Source organism: Sorex araneus, chromosome X (genome assembly GCF_027595985.1).
Source record: "Sorex araneus isolate mSorAra2 chromosome X, mSorAra2.pri, whole genome shotgun sequence".
Lineage (NCBI taxonomy): Eukaryota > Metazoa > Chordata > Mammalia > Eulipotyphla > Soricidae > Sorex > Sorex araneus.
In genome coordinates, this window is record NC_073313.1 from 213,599,143 (window position 1) to 213,623,846 (window position 24,704).

Below are 24,704 nucleotides of genomic sequence, written 5' to 3' on the forward strand. Positions count from 1 at the left end.
GTTGAAATCTAATCCCAGTGGAATTAAAACAATAATTTTAAAAATTGACTTCACATAAAATATATACAATTAGATCAAACTGGATTTTAAAAACTAATGAAAATATTTTATTTTCAAAAATAAAAAGTTAACTTTCCTTTTAGTTAAGTTTCTTCAAAATCCCAAAAGGAAACAGTTAATTTTGTAGGACTTGCTAAAAGCATAGGCTAAAATAGACAAGACAGCCAGAACAGAGTTAACTAAGGAAGGATCAATGAAAATCAACAGAACTTTCCTGGTGATTAAGCAGAGTGTGAGATAGCTGAAGGGAGATCCAATCTAGCAGGAGAGTTCATGAGAACCAACTTTTATGAGTATAAAATTTTCACAGAAAAAGGAATCTGTCAAATGTCACAAGCCACTGTTCATTTTTAGACCATAGGGACAAACTGACTAAACCCAAAAGACAAGTCTTGCATCTGAAAATTTGGAAATATTTTATTAACTAATATAGCTTCTACACACTTTGAATCATATTTTAAAGTTTCATTTTTTATAATAATTATATAAAATAGTAGTCCTGTTCAATTTCCTAAGTATCAGAAAGGCAGGAGGCTGAAAGCATAGTGTTCAATCGCAACACTGGTGATGTTTTAACAGTTAATTCTAAATTGTTACATATAACTAAATTAAATTTCTTATTCAATCTTTTTGACATTTGCACTGTAAAAATGCTAACATCAACCATACCTTTTATTAGAGTGACCACACATAACAGTATGAAGCCATCTTGGATAGCTTTTATTATTTGGTTTTATTATTTGGTTCTGGCTTAATCATAACTAGCTCTTAAAAGCATCCTATTGAGATGATGTATAACTACCTCCTATAGAGACATTTAAAGTCTCTCTACACTTACTTAACTAATCTACAAGAAAATTATCTTCAGGGTAATAAAATGCTAGAAAAAAGTTAACAATGGAAAACATTATGAAACATTCACTTTTCTTTACATTTTTATTTGCATGAATTTTACAAAATTATTAGTACAAATAATAAAAATTATTTTTTTCAGAGATTTCCAGCTACCCTACACTTCTAGTGTTTAACTGGTTTGGAATCACAGATATAATTTAAAACATACACAGAAAAATCTTTTAAGACTACAAGTTAACTTACAAATAAGTTATTACAACAGAGCTTATATGTAAATTAAATAAAGTTCACAAACTAATAAAACAAATTCAGGACAAAATGTATACTTAATACTATAAAATTATTCCGAAATGAATGAAATATTCCTGTAAGTATAGAAGTATTGTCTAACACAGAATAGATACATTTTGTGCTCTTAGGAAAAACAGATAGGATAGCATTGAGATAAAGATGCATACAATCAAAAATGTAATTAAATTGTATAGGAATCGCTGCCATGTAATGGTTTTATACAATTACCATCATGTCCTAAGGCACCAAAAGTTGTAAACTTGGTCCTGTTGGGACTTTTTTTCCTTAAAAATGCATTTAACTGAAATGCATCTCATTCCTTCAAGTGAAAAATATCTACATTGACTTCATTTCTGAATAGTCTTGTTCCCTCTGTACAGAAAAGATAGCCAAGAATGCAAACTCAGAAACTGCTTTTATTTTTTCACAATTAATACATTTTTAAAGCATTGTGATTTAGATTCTGTAGTACATGTAACTTCATTTGTAGCTCCTCCCTAATGAGGTACATTTTACAGATGCAAAAACTGAGTTTAGAGATGTAAGAGAACTTTCCCACAGAGTTAATAAGAGTCAGGACAGGATTTGAAGCTGTGACTGCTGGGTGCCAATTCAGACACTCTTAGGCAGTTGCTCTATTATCTCACTCTTCACAGTTCCTTCACTCATTTGTGGTACTTCTTTCAAAGACCCTCCATTACCTGCACAGCAGAGCACAAACCCCTATTTAAGCAGCAATTCTCAAAGGTGGTTTTAGAAGAAACTGAAGAGCTTTGGAAAACACCCATGCCAGCAATTCAGATTTAACTGATCAAGGTTGAATTAGGCATCAGCACTATTTAAAAGTTTTCCGGCTAATGCTAACATGTAACCAACCAGGACTAGACAGATTGTAGGACATTTCGATGCTGAGCCCTGTGCAATGAGCTTAACTTTTTCAAAAGAGCTCTTTCTACACAATTCTTCACAGTCATCCCAACCTTCCAGAAAGGACTTAACCCACCCATTTGGCACTAATCATTTTTGAAAAAATGTAAATGTATTATTATTTTATGTAATTTATATTTTTATCATAATTTAGGTGGCATGGTTACAACAGTAAAAATGTTTATGGCAGTGAAGTTATTGTATTCCATCACCACCAAAGTGGCACTAATCTTTGCTCTTCTTTTGCTTTATAGGTCACATCTGGCAATGCACAGGGGTTACTCCCGGCTCTGCACTCAGGAATCACCCCTGGCGGTGCTCAGAGGACCATATGGGATGCTGGGAATCGAACCCGGGTCAGCCGCGTGCAAGGCAAACTCCCTACCCGCTGTACGATTGCTCCAGCCCCAGTAGCACTAATCTTTACACAAAGGAAAGTATGCCTGTGAAAGAAAGTCATTAATTCAGATTATGCTACCTTTCTGTAAAATGTTCAGTCTTGGTACTTGAGTTTTATAATTCCCCATATGTGCTGCTTCTTAGGTATCTCTGCACTAAGAATGTAAGATAAGCAAAATTTGGTTTTTGTTTGGGGACCACACCAGCAGTGATCAGGGCTTACTCCTGATAAGCACGTACCTAGGGATCATGCAGGCTGTACCTGGGGACCTGATGTGGTGTTGGGGATCACACCTAGACTGGCTGTGTCCAAGGCAAGAGCTTTATTGCTGTACTATCTATGTGTCCTCTAATATGGAAAAATTGTGAAATTCATCTCTTCTGTTCTATTTTTGTTCTATTTCTATTTCTACTCTGTTCTATTTCTACCAGAGTAAAATGGAAATTTATAGAACATAAACATTAGTTCAACAGTGACTGTTGAGTTAGCTCAGTCAGTTAGAGCGTGGTACTGAGAAAAACCCCCCACCCCACCACGAATCATGACTTTCCTGTTAGCTAGTTAACTTTGTAGGATGTCACAAAACCTGATCCTTTATAATCAGTGCATAGGATCATAAATTTATCATAAAAGAAAGACATATATATATACACACATGCACACACATATATCAGTAAAAACTCAATAGTATCATCTTCAAATGCAAAGAAGGGTATATTTTAAGAGCAGCAGAAAAGACAATTTAGACAATTTAGAAGATCATTTAAATGAAAATGACTAGTTAATCAATAATTGGTTGATCATAACATTAATCAAGCACTTCGTGCCAAATTTCTGCCAGATGACACTGAATATAAGATAGAACCAGTTCCACTTCAGCTCAGCTGGGATTTTCAGTTCATTAGAAAAAAAAAGAATCAGTTAAATAAACATTCTAACTCAGCATTAAATCCCTAGAAGTAAGGAAATTTGTGATAAAATGTCCATCATTTCATCACAACTTTGTATTTCAACCCTAAAATAAGATTACCCATTATAACAAATATCTCAGAGAACTAAGTGTAAGAGATTAAAAAGTGAAACACTCTGCATAACAGCGTGACTCAGAAGCACTGAATACTGCCATATTTGTGGAATTACCATATATTACCACTGCTTTATTCATTCATTTTCCACTATACAATTCACTCCTTTATTTACTATTTTAACAGTTTTTCTTTTATTCTTTAATTATATATGGCAGTGTGATTTGATTTGAGGTAATCTGGACTTTTCAATTAATGTTGTTCTGATCTCGTGAAGGTCCTTGTGGTTTATATGAATATTCAAAGAATAAATAAAGCACAAAGAAGTATATTATGAGAGGGAAATTCAAGTGACTGAGTACAGATGTGAAAATTAAAGGAACGCAGCAACTTGTGGAAGGAAAAATACACATCATCAGTTAGACAAAATGAATGGTCATAGAGTGTCAATGAAACATCTTAGATCTGGACCAAATGCCAGATTTTCATCTAAAACTTATAGCGAGCAGATAATTTATGAAGACTAATAGTAATAAGTGAATCATCCTCAGATTTTCTAGCAAAAAAGTTTATTATTCTCAACTTTTCCTTCCATTAACTGTGGTGAGAAACCATGATGTCCTTAATCATCTGGCAGCCCTACTAGCTTTGGGGTGACATCATATTCCTTAGTTTTTCTTTACTTCTTTCATTTTTATCCTAATTTTATATGAATAAATCTATTATTCTCAAAAGTAAACCATTCTAAATAAATACATTTGAAAGAACAAAATAGTATAGATACAATGGTAAATTAAAAGTCTGTTTTATGATTTTGTTTAGTTTTTGGTTTTTGGGATACACCCTGCAGTGCTCCAAGTGCTCTTGCCCCTGCACTCAGGGATCACTCCTTGTGGGCTCCATGGACCATACGTGGTACCAGGAATTGATGCCAAATCGCCACCTGCAAGGCAAGTGCCCTACCCACTGTACTATCTACCCAGCTGCTACTTTAAACAGTATGAAAGAGGATTTAGTTGAAACTAATTTTATTTTGAAGTCAGTTTCAAGAACCTCTATGAAATTCATCACTCAACCTTTTTCTCTTTTTAAAATTTGTAACCCAGAAAAGGATATTCAGCCTACCCAAGCTGTAAACTTAATCTTAGATTTCTACTCTCAAGAACTATAAGAAATAAAGTGTTAGTAATTATGAGCCCCCTGGTCTGTGGTATTTTATCACGGCATAAATATAAAAAGTACTGACAGTTTACATAGATTAGATGAATAATAATTACTATTACCAATTGCCAAATATTATCTATATTTTAATACTTGGAATAATGTTATAATAAAAGTCTACATATAAACAAATACAAGAAAACTGATTTCTCTCTGCATCTTGATATATACCTACAAGCATATTTGTTGACTAAATCTGAGGTAGTAGAATTGCTGGGTCAAAGACTTTAAATGTGATAGTGCCACATTGCCAACAACCACATGAACTAATTTATATTCTATCCACTTATGTATGATCTTCCTAAGATCACATGCTTGCTAATCATTATATTTTTATAAGGTATGATCTTGCCTATCAGAATAAGAAAAATGGTGTTCCACTATATTTTATGAGCAGTAACGTAATATAATTTGTTAAGTTTTGCACAAGGATTCACAGGTCCTATATTCAAAGATTATATCCTTTAGTCAAAGTTTTAAGTTTATCACATGCTATGTGCTATCATGAGAGCCAGAGATTTTTAAAAATTACGATATAGTCACTATTCTCAAGGTCTTCACAATAGTGGAAGGAAATTTTTAAATAATTTATATACATTCTGATAAGTACAATACCAGAATATATATCTGATTGTTTAGTTGAATATATCTGATTGTTTAGTTGAATAGTTTAGGTGAACTATGAAGAAAGGACTTGATACTTAAAAATATTTTACTTATATAATTTGTTTTTCACATTTTATAAATGCAATCAAATGTGCTAAGGAAAAATGCATAATATCTTGGTCAGCAAGAATCCTAATTGTGAAAATTATAGCTAATAATTAAATCTTCTGATTATATGAAAATTGCTGTAACTAACGCATCTACATTTATAAGATATACATATTGAAATAAGAACTTGCAGAATAATTTGTAAAACTCTTCATCTTGTTTTTACTCCATTTAGGAACTTAAAACTTTATCTTAATAATAACAAATAGCTCATCTTTTCTTCATCCATTTTAAGAACCCTTTTAAGCAATTTCAGAAATTTAAACTGTTTTTGCCCTTCCTACTACTTAACTTATTGAGCCATTAAAATTATAACATACGGTACTGCTAACTGTTGAAATTATTATGCCATGTTAAAGAAGTTTGCCCTTTAGTATAATATGTGTCAGGTATATACTATTACTCAGAAAAACTTTTGTGTATTCAAGTCCTGTAAAATTTGATAGCTTTAACATTGACTGGTAAGACTTTAAATCATCACCTGAGCCTCTGATTATCAGTCCAAACTTCTTGAAAGTCTGCCTCCAGTCAAAAGAAAGTTTCAAAAGTATCTGTGTACTGGAAGCAGCTCATTGGTCTCACTCTCTTTTCTTATTTTTCCAAACATCAACCCATGTCAACTACAGTTGACAGGTAAGTTCCTACTGAAGTTTGACTGCCCCAGAACTAGACATAAGAAACTGAAGTGGTGGTATAATGTTAATTCTAAGTGTGTGTTTGGGGAGGAAAGTACAAGAAGTGGGATTGAATCTAAGTCGAACTTCCAGTTTTTCTGTCTTTGGCAAGTTGCTTATCTTTATGCTCATGCTTATACTTTATATACATATATGTATACATTATATGTAATATCTTAACATACTATAGCTGATACTGTCATATATCAGTGTCATGACCAAATACTACTTTCTCTATCCATTTCCCAGGATTGTGTTAAGGACAAATTAAATGACAGAAGGAAATAGATGAAGACTTTAAAAAGCAATGAGTTTCCTTGATACGCTTTAAGAATCTCCTTTTCTCCCCCTCTCAGGAACAGTTTTTCACATGGCCTCTAGTTAGCTGAAGGCTTTTAAGCTATAACAGTCCCATGGATGTCCTATGCCCCAGGCCCTCATAAGCCGCCTATATATTTACCTATCACAGTTTTTTTTCACTCAGATTTTAAATTGTACTAAAAATCTACTGTTAAAGAAGTAATAATCTGAAAAGATAAATGAGGTAAATGTCATACTTACCACATATCAAACCATAAAGTCATCATGGTCAGCTTTGAATCTCGTATCCTGATAAATTCTTATTTATTACATTTTGTCTGCTATCTCTAAATTTGCCATTGAAAAGTATTTGTTGTCATTATTTTTATTTATCTTCTGACTGGAAATTCTTTATATTAAGCAAAATCTTCCTTCTTCAACATTTTACCCAGTGATCTTAATTTTACCCCCAATTCAACAAAAAACTACATGAACAAAATATAAAATAAATCCTATAAAGTTCTCAAATTTTTGACAAAATACTCAAAGCAGTTTGGTTCTACTATATCATTCTCCCAAAAAAAGGCTCTAAAAATTTCTTTTCATTCCTCCCAAATTCCAGGCCAGTTCTTACCAATAGAGTCAACTTCACACTGTTGCCAGCACTTTATTTCTACTAACACTATCTACAGTGCAATGAAGATTAGGGAAGATACCTATCATGCCTTTGATTTAGTTATTTACAGTTCATTTATACTCCCATATTTTTTCCTCACTCACTCCTTAGTTTACTATAGTTGAGGTGACAATGCGAGAGTTGATCCATGTTTCTAGAATAACTAACAGTAACTGGAGCTGTATTTGAGATTTACCTTGGGAATACTAAAATTACTGATTTCTGAATTGCATCCCCAGAAACTGTGACCTATTTGGGAAGGGATATAGCCTGAGTAGCAATAGAGATATTAGCTGCATGTTTGAATTATATATTTTCTCAGTATCATATCATCTAAAAACAACTTGCCCATCAGCATTCTTACCAAGCCACCCCCAAGTCATAGAACCTCACTCTAGTCAATATTGGTCAGATATACTTTGGCAAGTTATAAAACCCACTGAATTACCTTATCATTGTTCCCACAGTTTACTAATTTAGTCACAAAATAATATCAGCCCAGACTCTGTTAAGTGTTTTTTCAGACACGTAACCACTGGGAGTAGTGGTTAAAAGTTATGAATGGATTTTGGAGTCTGACTTCCTGGACTCAAAACCCAGTGAGCTAACAGGGTGACTCTGGGATGATAACACAACCTCTCTGTACTTTAGTTTCCCTATTTTCATAGTAAGTAAAATCTTACTTACTTGGAGCTTTTTATAAAAAACAAAAAAATTATACATGTAAAAATCAGGTACTTAAGTGTTAGATATCACTATTATTCCTAAGCCCTTTTATATACAATTTACTGCATTCATCTGATTACAACATAAACACAGGATTCTCTGATAAGAATACGATATCATTGAATGAGTTATAGTTGAAGCAAGGCAAATATGGGAATCATTTTGAAGTAACATCTTTTTCCTCCCTACCCCAATTTAAGCATGTTCATAACCCCAAAATAGGGTTTCTATGTGTCCTCACAATTATATCCATTGCTTGTTCCCCTTAATCAATGTAAAAGAGAGTATATTTAAATTATATAAAATCTAAAATCTTACTTAAGCAAGACTTAATGTATAATGAATATAATATTAGCCACTACACAACAAAAACTATTCTATATATAATGTAGAAAAATGTTCCAAAAATCCCTTTGACTATATTTTTGAACCATTTTATTCCTAAATATCTTAAAATTTCTTTAAAATTTCATTCGAATATCAAAAAAAAACTTGAGCAAAAACTCCTACCTAGGGCTGAAAATAAAATAACAGATTAACATATAACCAATCCTGGTTTGATCCCCAGCATCACATATGGTCTTCAAGCATCACCAGGAGTGATCCTTGAACATAGAGCACCTGAGTCCTGAGATCACAGATGTTGCCCAAAAATGAAATAGAAAAAAAAAATTCTATCACAACTTGTTAAAAAACAAAAGGTTTTGGGGCTGGAGTGATAGCACAGCGGGTAGGGCGTTTGCCTTGCACGCGGCCGACCCGGGTTCGATTCCCAGCATCCCATATGGTTCCCCGACCCGGGTTCGATTCCCAGCATCCCATATGGTTCCCCAACACCGCCAGGAGAGATTCCTGAGTGCAGAGCAAGGAGTAACCCCTGTGCACAGCTGGGTGTGACCCAAAAAGCCAAAAAAAAAAAAAGGTTTTTAGATGTATTTATTCATTTAGTTACCATCTTAAAACCAACACTATCAAGAGTAAATCCAAGAAAAAATATATAACAGCATTACCATGATCCCCAAGTGAAATTTACATACAAGATTTGAAATGTTGGCAGAAAGACATTCAACTAAATGCCTGACACCTTGGACAAAATCAAAAGACAGAAGTCTCCTCACTGAAGAACTAGATTATCCCCGATAGGGCATCTACCCATGATTTAATTGACATTTGCCAAGAAAATTAGCTGCAGAGCAATCCTGTTTTGAAAAACTAAAAAAGAGCCTTTCAAACTCCTTAAAACTTTTATTTACACACCAGAACCTTTTCTAAAAGTTTGAGGAAATTTTCAAATAAAAATATTTTTAAAGATATTTAGTGACTGGAACTTTTATTATGCAGTCACTTTGGTGTTTTGCCATAATACACAGGTAACACAGCAAAATCATATTAACGTAAAAAGTAGGATATAAGAACTAACAAGTTGACTAGAATAGAGTGGTAAATAAAGTAAAAATCCAGAGTATCTTACCAAAAATACAGATTAGATACCAGAAAAAGACTAATGATAATATTTTTAAAAAACATTAAATTAGAATTCATAATGTTAATATAATGTTAATTCATAATGTTAATGCAGAACTTTGTGATCTTGGACTCTGGGCTCAATGGGACCCAGGAGTAGAGATCCTCTGCCTGCTTCCCACAATCACTAGCTACCTAGGGGTCACGCCCATAAGCCACCTCTTGCTGGTGCCAGATAATCTCCTCATTGGCCACCCTCCAGAACTTATGGCTGCTTCTACTGGAAGGGAGCATAAAATGAGGCCCCCATAACCATGCTACCAGACTCTGCACCAGTGGTGCCCCAGAGAGGGGTGGGTGATAGCCCTCTCCCCGCACAAGGGACCCAGCCCCAGCAGCCAACCTCCACTACCCAACCGCTGCCACAATCCAGGCTGCTTTCCACATGCTCGGGCTGAGTCTCACGCATGAGTGAACATATTTCTGGACACATCATCATAAAGGGAAATATATGTGTATATGTCTATATCTATATCTATGTGTGTATATATATATACATATATATACACACATAGATATAGATATATATCTCAGAAAGCCAGGCAAGCTACCGAGAGTATCTTGCCCTGCATGGAAGAGTCAAGCAAGCTCCCTGTGGCATATTCAATATACCAAATACAGTAACAATAACAGTATCATTCCCCTGACCCTGAAAAGAGCCTCCAATCTTTGGGAAAGATGAAAAAGGAGAGGCTGCTAAAATCTTAGGGCTGTAATGAATGGAGACGTTACTGGTGCCCACTTGAGTAAATCGATAAACAACGGGATGACAGTGGTACAGTGATTATGTTAATATAGTGATATTTATGACTAGGTGAAAATGAAAGTTAATGAGTTTAGGTAAAAAAAAATGAGATCTGAAATAAACATACTCAAATAGCAATATACTATTAATAGATATGGAGAAAACAGAATTAAATTAGTTTGTCCTATAGGACAACAGACATTGTGAAATATTCTCAAGTTAATTGAAAGAAAATAGAGTTTACTGAAGAGTACTTTCATAGGATGGTAGAGTCAACCCAATTCCCAAACATGAGTTAATTACATTCACATTTAGCTGATTAATTTTGGCTCAAAATTGGTTTCCTGAATTGACATTGGTTTCCAACAGGGCTGACAGATAACTGAGGAAACGATTTTGATGGGGAAAGTTTGCCTTATGGAAATATTGCTGATACCTCCTCTGTGCTATTTGTCAATTGACAGCATGGTAATCTAACATGAAATTCCATGTCAGTATATAGAGCTTACTTCTATTTTTTCTCATATTGAGAATAAAATTGTCAAATGATGTCTAGTGACTTCTATTGAGAATATTTACAAAAATAGTGGAGGGAGGGTGATAAGAGAATGTGATAAAAAGAGAAGAAAGGCAACTCAGAAGTCTGAAAGAACAAAGAAGATTTTCTAAAACAGTTTCAGGGTGAGATGAAAGAAGACTTAAGAACAAGATTCCTTTATTCTCCAGTGGGGAAGTTACCCAGATATGTAACGTTCAGGATAGAATGTCCTGTTCCGGTATTAAAATTGGAGCTGTGTTGACCTGGAAAAAGGATTTTTGATTAAGTAGCTTAACACATGGAAAACAGGTACTGAGCTAATATAAAGGTTTTGCAAGAATGTAGAGAAAGAAAGAAATCAAGGGGGAAGTAAGATTCGGAGAGGAACTAACAAGGGCAGGGGTCTAAGAAACTGTCAGTGGAGAGGTGTGATATATCTATATATTTGAACCACAGAACCAATGAAACTGAAAGCATGAGATTTCAGCCACAACAAACAAACTTGAAAATGTGCCTGTAAAGAAGGCAGGCCTGAAGGTGAGAGGGAAACTGGAACACTGGTGCTGGGAAGTTGTCTGTTGTAATGGGATTGTTGTTGAAACGTGGCATGCCTTAAAGTTAACCTCAGATAACTTTGTAAACCAGATGCCTTAATAAAATCTAAAAATAAATAAAAATTAAATTATAAGAGTATTGTAAAAATAATTAAACACACAGGGGAAAAGAATAAAATTATAATAAGCCTATAAATATTTTATAGGGCACATAATAGATATGTGGTACATAGTAGATACCCAATAAATATTATTCCTGTTTCTTTTATTCAATTTATGTGGCACTGGACAATTAGGTGATTCAAAAATGTTTCTTCTGATTGCAAGTTATTGTACTTTTTTGAAAAACCCAGGAAGTGGCAACCTAAGATATTGGTCAAAAAAATTTTAAAAATCAGATAAAGGGCATTCAAAGAGGAACCACTCATGTGCATCTTAAATGCAATAAGACAAAACTAATCTATAAGCAGCTCAAGTGTGTTGAGAGAGGAGAACATTTGTAATACTCTGGTTGGCAAAGACTAAGATGGAATAATTCTACAATGCTCAGTTAGGTATTTGAAATGTTACTGGCAGCAATTATATAATGTGCTCCCTTTTCTACATTACCTTACCAATTACAGGAGATTTTTATATTAATCTCCTGTAATAATCTCCTGCAATACTCATAATTTCTCTTGCACCAATCTCATTTTCCATTTCATGTTGAGAATATCAAATGGCATCTTACTGAAAGAGTTTCCATGAAAGCACTCTAACTGTAGAAAATGATTGCTTGTACAGAACTTTGAAGTCTCCATGCTGGTAGATTCAAATAATTGAGTAATTAGTGGAGACTCCATTTCCCATTCACATATTCAGTATAATTTTATATGAAACACAGGATATCATGTCAGATTTGGGTTTTATTCAAAGAAAAAAATTTATTTTTCTTATAGTGTATCACAAATATTTGTGTGACACACTTGAAGTAATGAAAATTCATAATTTAGCAACATATTTCAAGGCAAATTTCAAACTACATTAAGCAGCTTGAAATAATCATTGAACATGTACAATGGGGGAAATCAAAGAGCTTGGAGTGTACTTGGACTTTGGGTTTTTCAACCAAAGCATCTTTACTACCTCTAACAAATTTCTCAGGTAATCATTAAAAAATATGCTTTAGAAAATTTAGGATTGTTGTCTCTCAATATACAAGTGAAAGTTACAGGTAAATCAGTAAGATTCATGAGAGTTAAGTCCTCATAACAACTTTTTAAATCTTACTTCTGGTGAAAGAAAAACTGCTGCTAAGACTTCAGGCAGATATGCTAAATTACTCCTCACTTCCTCTTGTGAATTTTCTATGATCTATGTAATATGACAAGCTTCATTATTCTAAGAGAATTCTGACATTCTGAAATGTCTTTAAAATTTCATTTATTAAACACATTACATCATTAAGAATTTCAAAAAGAAAACCTCAATGTCCGTTTTTGCCTTCTCATTCTCAATTTTCAAACTCAATTTGTTCCATGGGCTTTACGAAAGTGAGAAATGAGACTTAATTGTAAATTAAAATATAAAACAAAATTCCCCTGACAATCTGATTAGTTATGGTATGACATTCCCAAACTAAGTAGAAAAACATATTCTTGTACTAATGCATTAAAGACAGAAATCATTCAGATCATAGTACATCTTATATCCCTTCATTTTACAAATTACATCTTATTCTGAATCCTTACCATGTGTAATCTTTCCTCTTAAGCAAAACCCAAGGATTAACAAGAAGAAAATGAAATTCAAGATCTCAGAGGTGTTTTCAGTTCCACTGTCAAGACCATATGAATGAAAAAGTATACTACTAACACTATTACATGTACCCCAATTCACCTGTATATCCATTACCATTACTCAAATAATGAACAGAAAAACAAGTATGTTATTACATGCCCAGGTAGTTTGTCTTGATCAATTTTATTTCAAAATGTATTATGGCCAGCAAAACTTTCTAGAAAGGTTATTTTGCTATGGCTAAAAAATGGCTAGAAAAATAATTTTAAAATAGCTATAAGTATGTTTCATATACTATCACTGGGGAAACAAGAATTATCTTCAATATTTCTACAATTGTAGCACTTGAGAGCTGTAGTTTTCAAGGAAAGGCAGGGAAAGAAAACGTTTCTCAACATTTTTAATGCTGTCTCAAATTTCTTATTTCTTAACTAACCCTTCTAATTGCACATATAGGCATTATAAATAAAGTATGGGTACTTTATGTCAACTATAGCATTTATAGAATCCTTATACTTGCTTCAACAGTGCTCTAGGATATATTACCAAGCAAGCAGATAAACATAAAAATGAATTGCACAATACAGCCAGCACTAATGAAACTGATTTTATGCACTACAAAGAAAAAAAGTGAGCAAATATATTACAATTCACAACATAACTATTTTGATGTTACATGTTAATTGAGGTTGAAAGTGGCATTAGCAACTTAAAACTGAAAGTCCTAGAATGAACAATATATAGGAACCTTGGAGAAATGACAATGCATTCAGAAAGAAAACAGTTGAAGGAGTCTCTTCTGAAGGGTCTAATTAGCTCTCCCCCCCCCAATTTTTTTTAAAATTATCTCATAGAGACACCTTAGCAGAAGCTATCAGCTTTGACAGAACACTGAAATCCTGGCAGTGAACCATAAATTGACCATTACCATAAAAAGAGCTACTAAATGAGAAACCATGTGCTCAGTATAAAACTAATTTCATGCTTTCAAAAGCACACAGTGGCTTCTAGCAAGATAGTGGCCCTGGGACTTGCTGAGACAGATTGGCGAACACAAATGGTTTGCTCCTGATGCGTCTGTTTAGTCAAGCTTTACATGTACCGGCAGTAAACGGGTTCTCGAATCTTCTGTCAAACAAATACACAATTATCTATAACTTAAGCCCTAAGAGCTATAAAACAGCAGCCTCAAATAAATTTAGCAGGAAAAAAACACATAAACACATAAATATATGTACCCCTTGTGCCATGTTAGCTTCCAATCAAATATAAATAGATCTCTCTGCAGACCTCAATTCCAAACAGACACTTAATAAGTACAAGGCTATTTGAATACATCATATCTCTTATATTCCTTCTTTAAGAAACAGCTTTTCATCATGTCGGAATTGAGTTTAAAAGAATCAAAGCAATATTCTCCAACTGCACAGAGGCTAACTTTGAACTTGCCCTTAGGTAGCTGTCTTTCAAATACTCTGTAGTTAAAATACCACATCAGACTTTCCTAAACATGAGGATCTAGTCATTTAACTTCCCAGTGCCACTACTTTATTTACATTGAAATGATGAAATCTTCCATATTTAACATGCCACATTAATTTAAACGTAAGTTTCATGAAGAAAATACTGCTAATTTCCCCCATCCCTCTTTCAGTACACCATTTCCAGAAATCAATTTTCGTAGATTGTCCAGGGCATGACAGGTCACAACTTTTAATTATTAATAATGTCGAGTTGAACAAGGTGTCAACTCCAGCATGTAATCTATTTCAGTTACTTTCTTAGTTACCTTGTAAACATCACTTGTTTTCTTCTTTGCATTTTTCATATCAGATTCTACAAAGTACATTTACTGCATAGCCTTTTTTATTCATCCAAAGCACATAATAACACTGTTAATTACCTGCTTTCAGAAATGATAACAGATCACATATTATCACTGACTTGTTCTGAATGTTTAAAATGCAGAGGAAGTCACCTACTGGTAAGATGTCCTCGGCAAACAGCTAGCACTGAAAGAAAAGAATGCTATCACACCCATTTAAGGAGTTACTTCCCAATTAAATGAAAACCCCTGAGATTTTGCTCTTCTGTGTTGCCCCCTCGGCTCTTTCAGCACAGTCTGATAAACACCACTAATAACTCCAAGAGATTCAACATGATGTTCAAAAGAATCTGCTACTGACACCCCAGATCCTGGTCTCCAAGTTTTAAGAATAAAATGCTCACCTCTGCTAGGAAGTCCACTCCACATCCTGGCAGGGCTTTCACCAGCTTTGAGAGCAACCAAGTTGGATAAACAAAACTTCCAGTATGTGACCAATGCAAGGCACAGCGCTACCGAGACTTGGCTCCAGCCCTGATTATCTGTGTGACAGTACCACGCTATATCAGCGCAGCTCCAAACCTTTCCAGATGCTGGCTTATTGCACTGCTCATTGAAAATCCTTTACACGCTGGCAACATTTTTAGGAAGGACAAGCGCACTCTGAGTCATTTGTAAGAAAGCAGAGCAATTTCAATTCTATATCTCCATGCGTGCTGAAACCAGAAGCACTGTCAACCTACAAGTCTGAGGTGGATTTATGCCGAGAAACAGGCAACCTAAGCCTTCATTATCAATGCATGAAATCAGCCACTGTGATCAAATTGAAGCAAACCACAAAAAGGATATGATTATGAAAGGCTCCACAGATTTAGCACCAAACCTCGTAGAATGAAGAATCATCTATCGAAATTGTGTAAATGTTAAAAATAGCTCTGGCTTTTCAACAATGAGCAGGATACAGAGAAGAAATCAGTAGTCTATATTAGAAGGACTTATAAAAGCTGCAAAAATCAAAATTGCTGTAGGTTCCTGTGACTTCTCTACAGACAAATGCAATCACTGGAGGCTAATAAGAAAACAATTTCCATACATTTGCCACAGATGTCCATTATAGAGCAAGCAAATATCTTTTAACCCCTAAGCTTCTGTTTCTAAATTAAAATGAAGTAAAAATGCATAGGATATGAACACTGGCACTAGGGCAAAATACTATCAATGTTACTGTAGGCAAGTTCTTAAATTATAAAGATTTAAGACATACCCTGCACAGCAGGAAAATAAATATATAAGATACAGAATATTTTAACGCAGTCTCAGCTGCTTAGCATTTTTAAAACGTATAGCTCATTATATCCATATGTCCTTATCCCAACCATTCAAAAATTGATGCCATAACCTTTTACCATCCTTTCTCTTTGATTACTAAAATATAAGATGCAAAAGCCAGTTGACAGTCTCAAAAAGGCACAAGATAGCAATACCCCAGAAATAGTTGCAATGATTTAGATCACAAAATGCAGAGCTTTGACATGTACATGCAAAGTGCAAAGCAAAAAAAAAAAGACATAAAAGAGGAATCCCCCCAAAAAATAAAAAATAACTGGAAGAAATTCCAAGTTGGTCACATTCACAAAGAACAAACATAAGAGAAACTCATCAGGTTCTGTAAATGGGTTTTGGTTCTCACTGAGACTCCAACAGCAGAGTAAATCAAGATCCAGTAAAGGCAATTCCTGATTTAAGGATTTTCTATAAATGACTGGGTTCAGTTGTAATAATACTACTAGTTTTTAGGTGCCACTTTTAGGAGCAACTACAAACAAAAAACAAATGTAAATGAAGACTATACTATCACATACACATATTGCAATATAAAGAGCAACTTAAATATGGCATTCCCGTGGGCATTCTCATGGCAGAAGCTCATAGATAGGCACACTTCCTTGGAGAGATGTTTTTAGATGTACTTAAGTAGGGGCATACAAGCATGAAAACAGGTGTGTACATGTATATATACCCACATCATAAGAGAACACACTTCCTTGGAAGTTAGTTACTAATATTGCCTGAATTCCATTTATTTTGTGCCCCATAAAGTCCCATAAATCCCCTAGGAGAACATCTGAATGTATTATGAGAAATGACTTTGCAAATCATTGATTTAGTCATTACTTTATCTTCTCCTCACCTTTTTCTCTCTATTTTGGTCTTAGAAAATAGTCTGTGGGAGATAGTGTGTCTAAAACCCTTTTTAGCATTACCACACATTCAGCATTCTAAGAAGATGTATATTTCAAATGTATCATAATATTGCATTACAGATCCTCTGTTCCTTATCTAATACCTTTAATTGGTTTACTTTTGGGGCCACACAGGGAGGTGATCATGGTTTATTCCTGGCTCTGCACTCAGAGATTACTCCTGGCAAGCTCATGTGACTATACAGAGTGCCAGGGATAGAACCTAGGTCAGCAGAATGCAAGACAAGTGCCTTAACCACTGTATTACCTCTCTGGCACTCTTAATACCTTTAATTCCAGATGCATTTCATGAATAAAATACTTTGAGAATTTAGGAAAATAACACTGCCCATAATCTATACATTTTATAATGCCTTCAGTGGAGTTGGGAGCAAAATTCTATAATCAGATACATTAACATTTATGTAGCAAAATATGTGCACATTTGTACTGAATGGGAAAATAAGGAATATAATTAAACTCACATCAGTTCAGATCATTTATTTTCATCAATATGAATTATAAAACCTTCTGACATCCAGAGATTCCTGGGTTTTAGGAATTGCTGGTATCAAATTTGGACCTGTAGAAATGTTTACCTAAGCTGCTATAAAGTTATATATTGCAAAATGGCACACAAAGTAGGTACCATGGGGATGTATTTATAGATTAGCATTGCTTTAATAGGATGGGCAGATAGAGAGTATTCTACTCATACTGAAATAAAAAGCTGAGCAGAGATGTGGTTATAATGCAAGGTCACAAAAGTAAGCCTGATAATGAAACACAATAAGTAATTTAGAATTCATATAACTGAGTGGGGATGGAGCGATAGCACAGCGGTTGGGCGTTCGCCTTTCATGAGGCCGACCCGAGTTCGATTACTCCGCCCCTCTCGGAGAGCCCGGCAAGCTACCGAGAGTATGGAGCCCACTCGGCAGAGCCTGGCAAGCTACCCGCACGTATTGGATATGCCAAAAAAAGTAACAATAAGTCTCTCAATGAGAGACGTTACTGGTGCCTGCTCAAACAAATCAATGAGAAATGGGATGACAGTGACAGTGATAACTGAGGGATAGTACAGCGGGTAGAGCGTTTGCCTTGCAAGCTACCAGAGTATCCTGCCCACATGGCAGAGCCTGGCAAGCTACCCATAGCATACTAAATATGCCAAAAAAACAGTAACAAGTCTCACAATGGAGATATTACTGGTGCCCGCTCAAGCAAATCGAACAATGCGACGACAGTGCTATGACAGAATTAATATGTTGGAGCGAGAGAGATAATGCTGCAAAAAAAGATGCTTATCATGAGTGGTTGACCCAAGTTCAATCCTTGGCACCCTATACGGTCCCCTGAACACTCCAGGAGTGACTCCTGAGAACAGAGCATGGAATAAGCCCTGAGGACACTGGGTGTGGCTCCCTAAAAAACAAAATAAAATTGTGTGCTAAGAAAATGAAATATAATGATAATACTGTCATTGATTACCTACATTATACCCAGTGACCTGAAAAGCACTTGACATAAATATTTCAGCAACATGTTTTATAATTTTAAAGGGAACTTTGAAAGGATAAATGTATTACTGAGTGAGGCATAAAACATTTGGTGATGTTTGCCTCCTTTTCTTCAACCAGAAGCAAGTTATCCACAATTCTATCATTCAATATACAATTTAGTTTAGTAGCTCTCCAAAACTCACAGAAAAAAATGTTTTATTATTTAAAGTCATATTCAATAAAATTGTAAATATACTAGAGTATGGATATATTTCTCAAATAAATACCTTTTATAGCAATTAATCTAAAGAGTAGCACACAGTAGCACGACACTAAACTTAAGATTTTGAATTTAATGGACACTCACTATCTTAGAGAACTTGGTCAAAGGGTTCAAAGCCACAGTCATGTAAAATGATTAAGTTTGATATCTAATTACACTATGATGCCTAGAATTAGTAATACTGTACTGGAGACTAAGAAAATTAGTTTCAGGTGCTCTCATCACACACACACACACACACACACACACAAACTAGCATTAGTATTGGAGATAAATGTGTTTAATTAGCTTGACTAAAGTAATAAATTCACTATGTACATGCTATCAAATTACCAACCTTAAAAAAAGTTTTTTGGTTTGGCGGTTACATCCAACAGTGCTCAGGAATCATTTTTAATAGTACCCGGAGGACCATATGCCCACATGCAATGCCAGAGATAGAAGCAGAGTTAGCTGCATGCGTGGTAAATGCCTAAATCCCTGTACTATGTCTGACCCTGAAACATACAATTTATATTTTAAAACTAAAGAGTATAGTTACTCTCCCAAAAGACATTTTATTTCTTTGGGGTTTTCTGGGTTCTAGACTTGTAGTGTGGAGGAGTCCTAGAGAAACTGATGATCTAAGCTTTCCTATACATTGTATTTCATGTATAATGAAATATGTGGCTCTAGTCTTTATATCTAGGATATGACCACAGAGTCATTTTTCCACATAAAGAAAACTATTCATTCACTACATAAAGGTAAATCCTCTCATTAGCAACCAAAAAATTTCTTGATGTTACTGTGACTCCTTACAACAACTATTATCCAGGAACAAAATAAGCATTCCTGATATTATTTTTACTTCGTGTCCAAGTAAGAACAGATTCACTGCCAACATCTGCAGTCTAGTCTCAAGGTTAAAAAGAAGTCTCACCAAGAGTCAACTTTGGAAATGAAGTGTGTCAGGGGTACAGACATAGTACGGGGGTTAACATGCTTGCCTCGTATGTCGCTGGCTGTTGTTCCATTCCCCCATCACTGTATGGTTTCCCAAGTTCAGAGCAGAGCCCAAGCACAAAGGTGAAAATAGCACTGAAACACCGCTGGGTCCCGAACACCTCTAGAAGTGGCCCAAATCTCACCCCAAATAAAGGACATATAATAAACGTTGATACTTTTTTTTTAATGACGCGGGTCAATATGATGTGTAAACCATTACATTCAGCAACTAAAAAGCTCTTCTATATGCATTATGTAAACAAGGGAAAGGCAAACATGTGTCACAACTCACTACTGACCTAAGAACAAGCTCCAGAAACTCTTTAAGTTTTAAGGAAGAACATTCATGGCCAGTTGTAACATTCCCCTGGGATAACCAACTTAGAACAGTGTCCAATGATAATGCTGACTGCACTCCTATCAGGTATCAAAGTAAAATATCCCTCAAAGGAATAGTCAGGGTAATAAAGAAAATTGACTCCCTCATTTTCTTATTTCTATTTGAGCCAGCTACAAAATTCTCCCTTCCTAGATTAGTTTCAAATCTAGGTGACACTTCTATTCCAAAAAGACTCCGAGATTTCAAGTGTGCCTTTGATAATTCAAATTACTCAGCCACCCAAACACTTGCCATAATTGTCTGAGATTCTGTTTCCATGGTAAAAGGTGTCAGTATTTGGTTTTTAAAAATCTAAAATGCAAATGATATAAAACAACACTTACAGGCTCACAAATATGATAGGTGTAAAAATTCAGAGTTTGAAAGATTGTTAAAATAAAGGAATATCTGTCCTTCAATAAATTAAAAAGACAAAACCTCATTTTTTCCACTCTATGTAAAAGTTCCATTGAAATTATAAATTAATTATTTGGAGTTCCATAATTACATAATTTACACCACTGTTCAACACTGTTAAACCTCAAAATCATTATGAATTATTGAGTGGTTCTTATCCAGGCTTCGCCCTGTGTGTTTCTAGAGATCTAACACCATATAAAATGGCAAAGATTCTGCATCCAGGCATTTTGGAAGACTGGAATTATAAGTTGAGCCTATCTTTTTTCAAATTATTTTGATTGCATTAATAAGGAGTCTTAATTATAATAAGCCTTGCAATATCGCTCTCTTTAAGCTGGAAAATATAAATGTGAGATAGTAACTCTATTCTTGACAAGAATAGTTGGGGTTTTGTAAAGTACATGATGAAACTTATGACCATAAATTCTGGGCAAGACAGTGAGAAAAGTATATCAATATTCCATCTACTGTGTTTAAATTATTCACAAGAAATAAATTATTCCAAGAAGAGACAATTCCTGGACTCCATTCTAGAAACTTTTATGAAGGAAAATAAATGCCCTCTTTTCAAGGATCCAAGCACATATATTTTGACAGAGACCTTTACCCATTTAATTCTGCTCCCTTCAAAGAAAGTCATATCAATTCTCAAGTGCTCTATCAAATAAGCAAGCTATGTAATAACCATTCCATGAAAATATTCCTATGGACTTATAAGAAAAAAGATCTAGGGAAATAAGTATATTATAAATAATTTACTGTAGCTGCATAGTGCAGTGCTTTACTTCCCTACTTTCCTAGTGCACTTACTGGCAAAAACTGGCTGACTTCATCAATACTTGTTATACCTTCACCCAGAAACTTATATTTTAAAATACTTTTTTCTTGGCCAAATGATAAATGGCATATTCACTCACAAAAATGAGGGAAAAGAACACATTTTAAGCCATCATTCTGGGGTGGGGAGAGGGTGTTAGAGTATATAGCAGGTTGGGTGCTTGCCTTGCATGTGGCCAACCCAGGTTCAATCATCAGTTCCCCATATGATTCCCCAAGTATCTGAAAGGAGTTATCCCTTAGTGCAGGGCCAGGAATAAGGCCTGAGCATCACTGGGTGTGGCCCCAACCCAAACAGAAAATAACCTTGTTTCTCCCCAAAATTTTCATATCAATTCACTTAGGTTTCTCCCTACAACTATCACACAGTTTGTATTATTAATCACCCATGTAATTTCTAATTTGTCTTAAAATGGGCTGGAATATACATGAAAAATCCCCTTTGTAGATAAGGTAAATATTAGGTTATAGTTTTATCCCTGAAACCAGGGAAAAAGTCTCCTCCTCCTACCCACCTCTCACATATACACACACAAACACCCTGACACCTCCTCTATAGACTCTACCAAACGCATAAGAAACACTCAGAAAAGTCTGTCACATGAGAATGCGCTGCCCACACATGCTTCTTCACACACATTTTTACTTCTTTGTGAGATATCTCTTTCCTTTTCATATTCATTTATAAATTACAGCAAAATGTGGCTGGAACAGAGGTGCATACTTTTCATATACTCTTGGCACCATCTTGTGGTAATCAATAGTGTTGCAGTTACAAGTTTGATTTGTAAAGTTATTTCACCATGCCTAGAAAATGCATCTGAAGACAAATTTTACGTGTCTGAGGTTCAGTGCAAAAGGTGAGCCTATTTGTATAAAACACACTCATATTTCTTGTTATTTTTATTGTTGTTGAAGTTAAGGTAACATGTTTACAAGTGTTATTTACAGTTTTGGTGTAGTTACTGTACTTTAACAACCCCAAAGTACCAAGACCCTCCATAGCTGTCTTTCCCACCACCTCTTCATCCCCCTTCACCCTCTCCCTACTTTGAAAATCTCAACTTTGTAATTCAGGACCAAGGGTTGTCATAATTCATTACAGTGAAGTCTCTCTATATACCACAGATGAAACAGACTCATATTTTAATCGTCACACTACCTAGCTCAGTGCTCTGACACTAGAAGCTCTTTCTTCATGCAGAAGAAGAGAAAATGGTGCTAGGGAGATAAGTTGTGCAGTTATTGATTGGCATGTGTAATACTCAGAGTCTGAATCACAACAACATACACTCTACCCCAGCACCAATGGGTACTGCCCTATTTTAAGAAAAGAAAAGAAAGGAAAAGAAGCGAGAAGAAAAAAGAGAAAAGAAGAAAAGAAAAGGAAAGGAAAGAAAAGGAAAGGAAATACCTCATTATACAGAGGGAGAAGAAAAACTGTCAAAGCCATTCAAGAATCCTCAAGGCATGGCGCATATCACAGAGACAGCAGCATAGAGAGAAAACATGTTATACCGCATATCACAGAGACAGCAGCAAAGAGAGAAAACATGTTATACCGTGCTCCCATGGATCACCTGTTTCCTGATCTTGCTCTCAACTCTTGCCTCCAAAGCAGTACCTTCATCGAATCCCCTGGATTTATTGTCTTTACTTCTCTCTGCCACTCTCAAAGTGTCATCAATTCAAAACCTACTCAAACGCAGTTCAAACTCCTAAGGCCTAAAAAAATGCCTCTTCACACACAGAAGTAGTCTATTCTTCTCCTAGTCGAATTCGGGCTGGTCTCCTGACTAGCTGTCGGCCAAGGAGAGAGAGATTGCAGTCTTATGCTTTGTGAGCTCTGTGTCGTGCATGAAGCAGAATTTGCTGCGGAGATGGTCCAGTCACAAATGACACCAATAGCTATGATCATGTAGGAGGCCTCCTAGATTCTACTTCCAGTTGAGGTATACTGAGCAACAACCTATAAGTACAAAGGAGGCAATTTCTGTCCAGCACAACTTAGATGTGCAAATGGAAAGCAATCTTGACAACACAGAGGGGAATGAAGCCACTGAGTAAGGTGGCATCATTCTAAATATCAGTTGAGACCTAGCCTCATAATTCCTCATTGGCACTATTTATAATAATAATAGTACCATCCTCATAATGCTCTGGGTGGGAGAAATACATACTCTCCTGAGCACAAGACCTGGCACAAGTATCTCTTCTGTTCAACTCAGAATAATCTTGTGTTTTGTTTTCACTGCTTTTCCTGAAGACAAAGCTGCTTAGAAAGCTTTGAATAAGTGGGGCTAGAGAGACAATACAGAAACAAAAACTCTTAATTTGCACACCACCAAATCAAGTTTAATCTCTGGCACTGCCTATAGTCTCCTGAGCACCACCAGGAGAGCTGAGTAGAATCAGGGACATGCAATTTTGTCTGAGCTTAGGAGTATGCCCTGAGTACCAGCAAGTGAGGTCCAAAATCAAAATGGAAAAAAACCTTCTAGTTAGTAGTTAGGGTTAGGATTGATTCATGGGGATGGGAAACTAGTATTTTACTTCTGAGACATCCTTCTTCTTATTCCCATGACTCAAGTTTTTCATCACTGATCACTTCCCACTTAAGGTATAAATTTTGTGTGTAAATTCTTCTCCATGGGTTCTATTGGCATTTTTCTAAGTATTATTTCAAATAAAGAGCTGTGACATCATCTACTAACTTGAAAATGCAAGATGTTAGTGGTCCCATAGTAGGCTGACTGAATTTAAAACTGAAGATGAAGCCCAGACTGCACATTCTTGTTGCTTTGTGGTACTGCGGGTAAAACCAGGGACTCACACATACAAGGTAAGTGCTCACTGCTGACCTACATTCAAATCCTCAATCTTCATTTTAACAAACATTTTTAAATCACCCAGTTGATTCTAATGTATACTGAATTTTTAAAAACCACTAGGTTGTGGGGCAATATAGAGAGATAGTATAGGGACTAAGGCACTTGCCTTACATGTACTGATCCCTGTCCCACCCTTCGCACTATGTATGGTATCCCGAGCACTGCCATGGGTCATTTCTGAGCAGAGTCAGAAAGAGCCTCTGAGCACAAGTGGGTGTAGCCTGTCCCACCAACCCTCCAAAAACCACTCAGATTATCACGTTGCTTG

General features: G+C 35.3%; 1 protein-coding gene across 4 annotated transcripts in view; it reads right to left on the minus strand.

The window, feature by feature from the left end:
* ZNF385B (zinc finger protein 385B) overlaps positions 1-24,704 on the minus strand; it is a 427,342-nt gene that overhangs the window by 283,500 nt on the left and 119,138 nt on the right. The window contains exons 1-2 of one of the 4 annotated variants that reach the window (XM_055122078.1): positions 15,299-15,330; positions 14,973-15,081 (exon numbers count right to left, since the gene is read on the minus strand). The exons of 2 other annotated variants lie outside the window; for them this stretch is intronic. Coding sequence is in view for 1 of the 2 variants with exons in the window: in XM_055122076.1 (XP_054978051.1) it covers positions 15,299-15,323 (25 nt within the window). In the remaining variant the exon portion in view is untranslated. Of the gene's footprint in view, positions 1-14,972; positions 15,082-15,298; positions 15,639-24,704 lie in introns of those variants that run through there. One more of the 4 variants, XM_055122076.1, reaches the window with a different exon arrangement.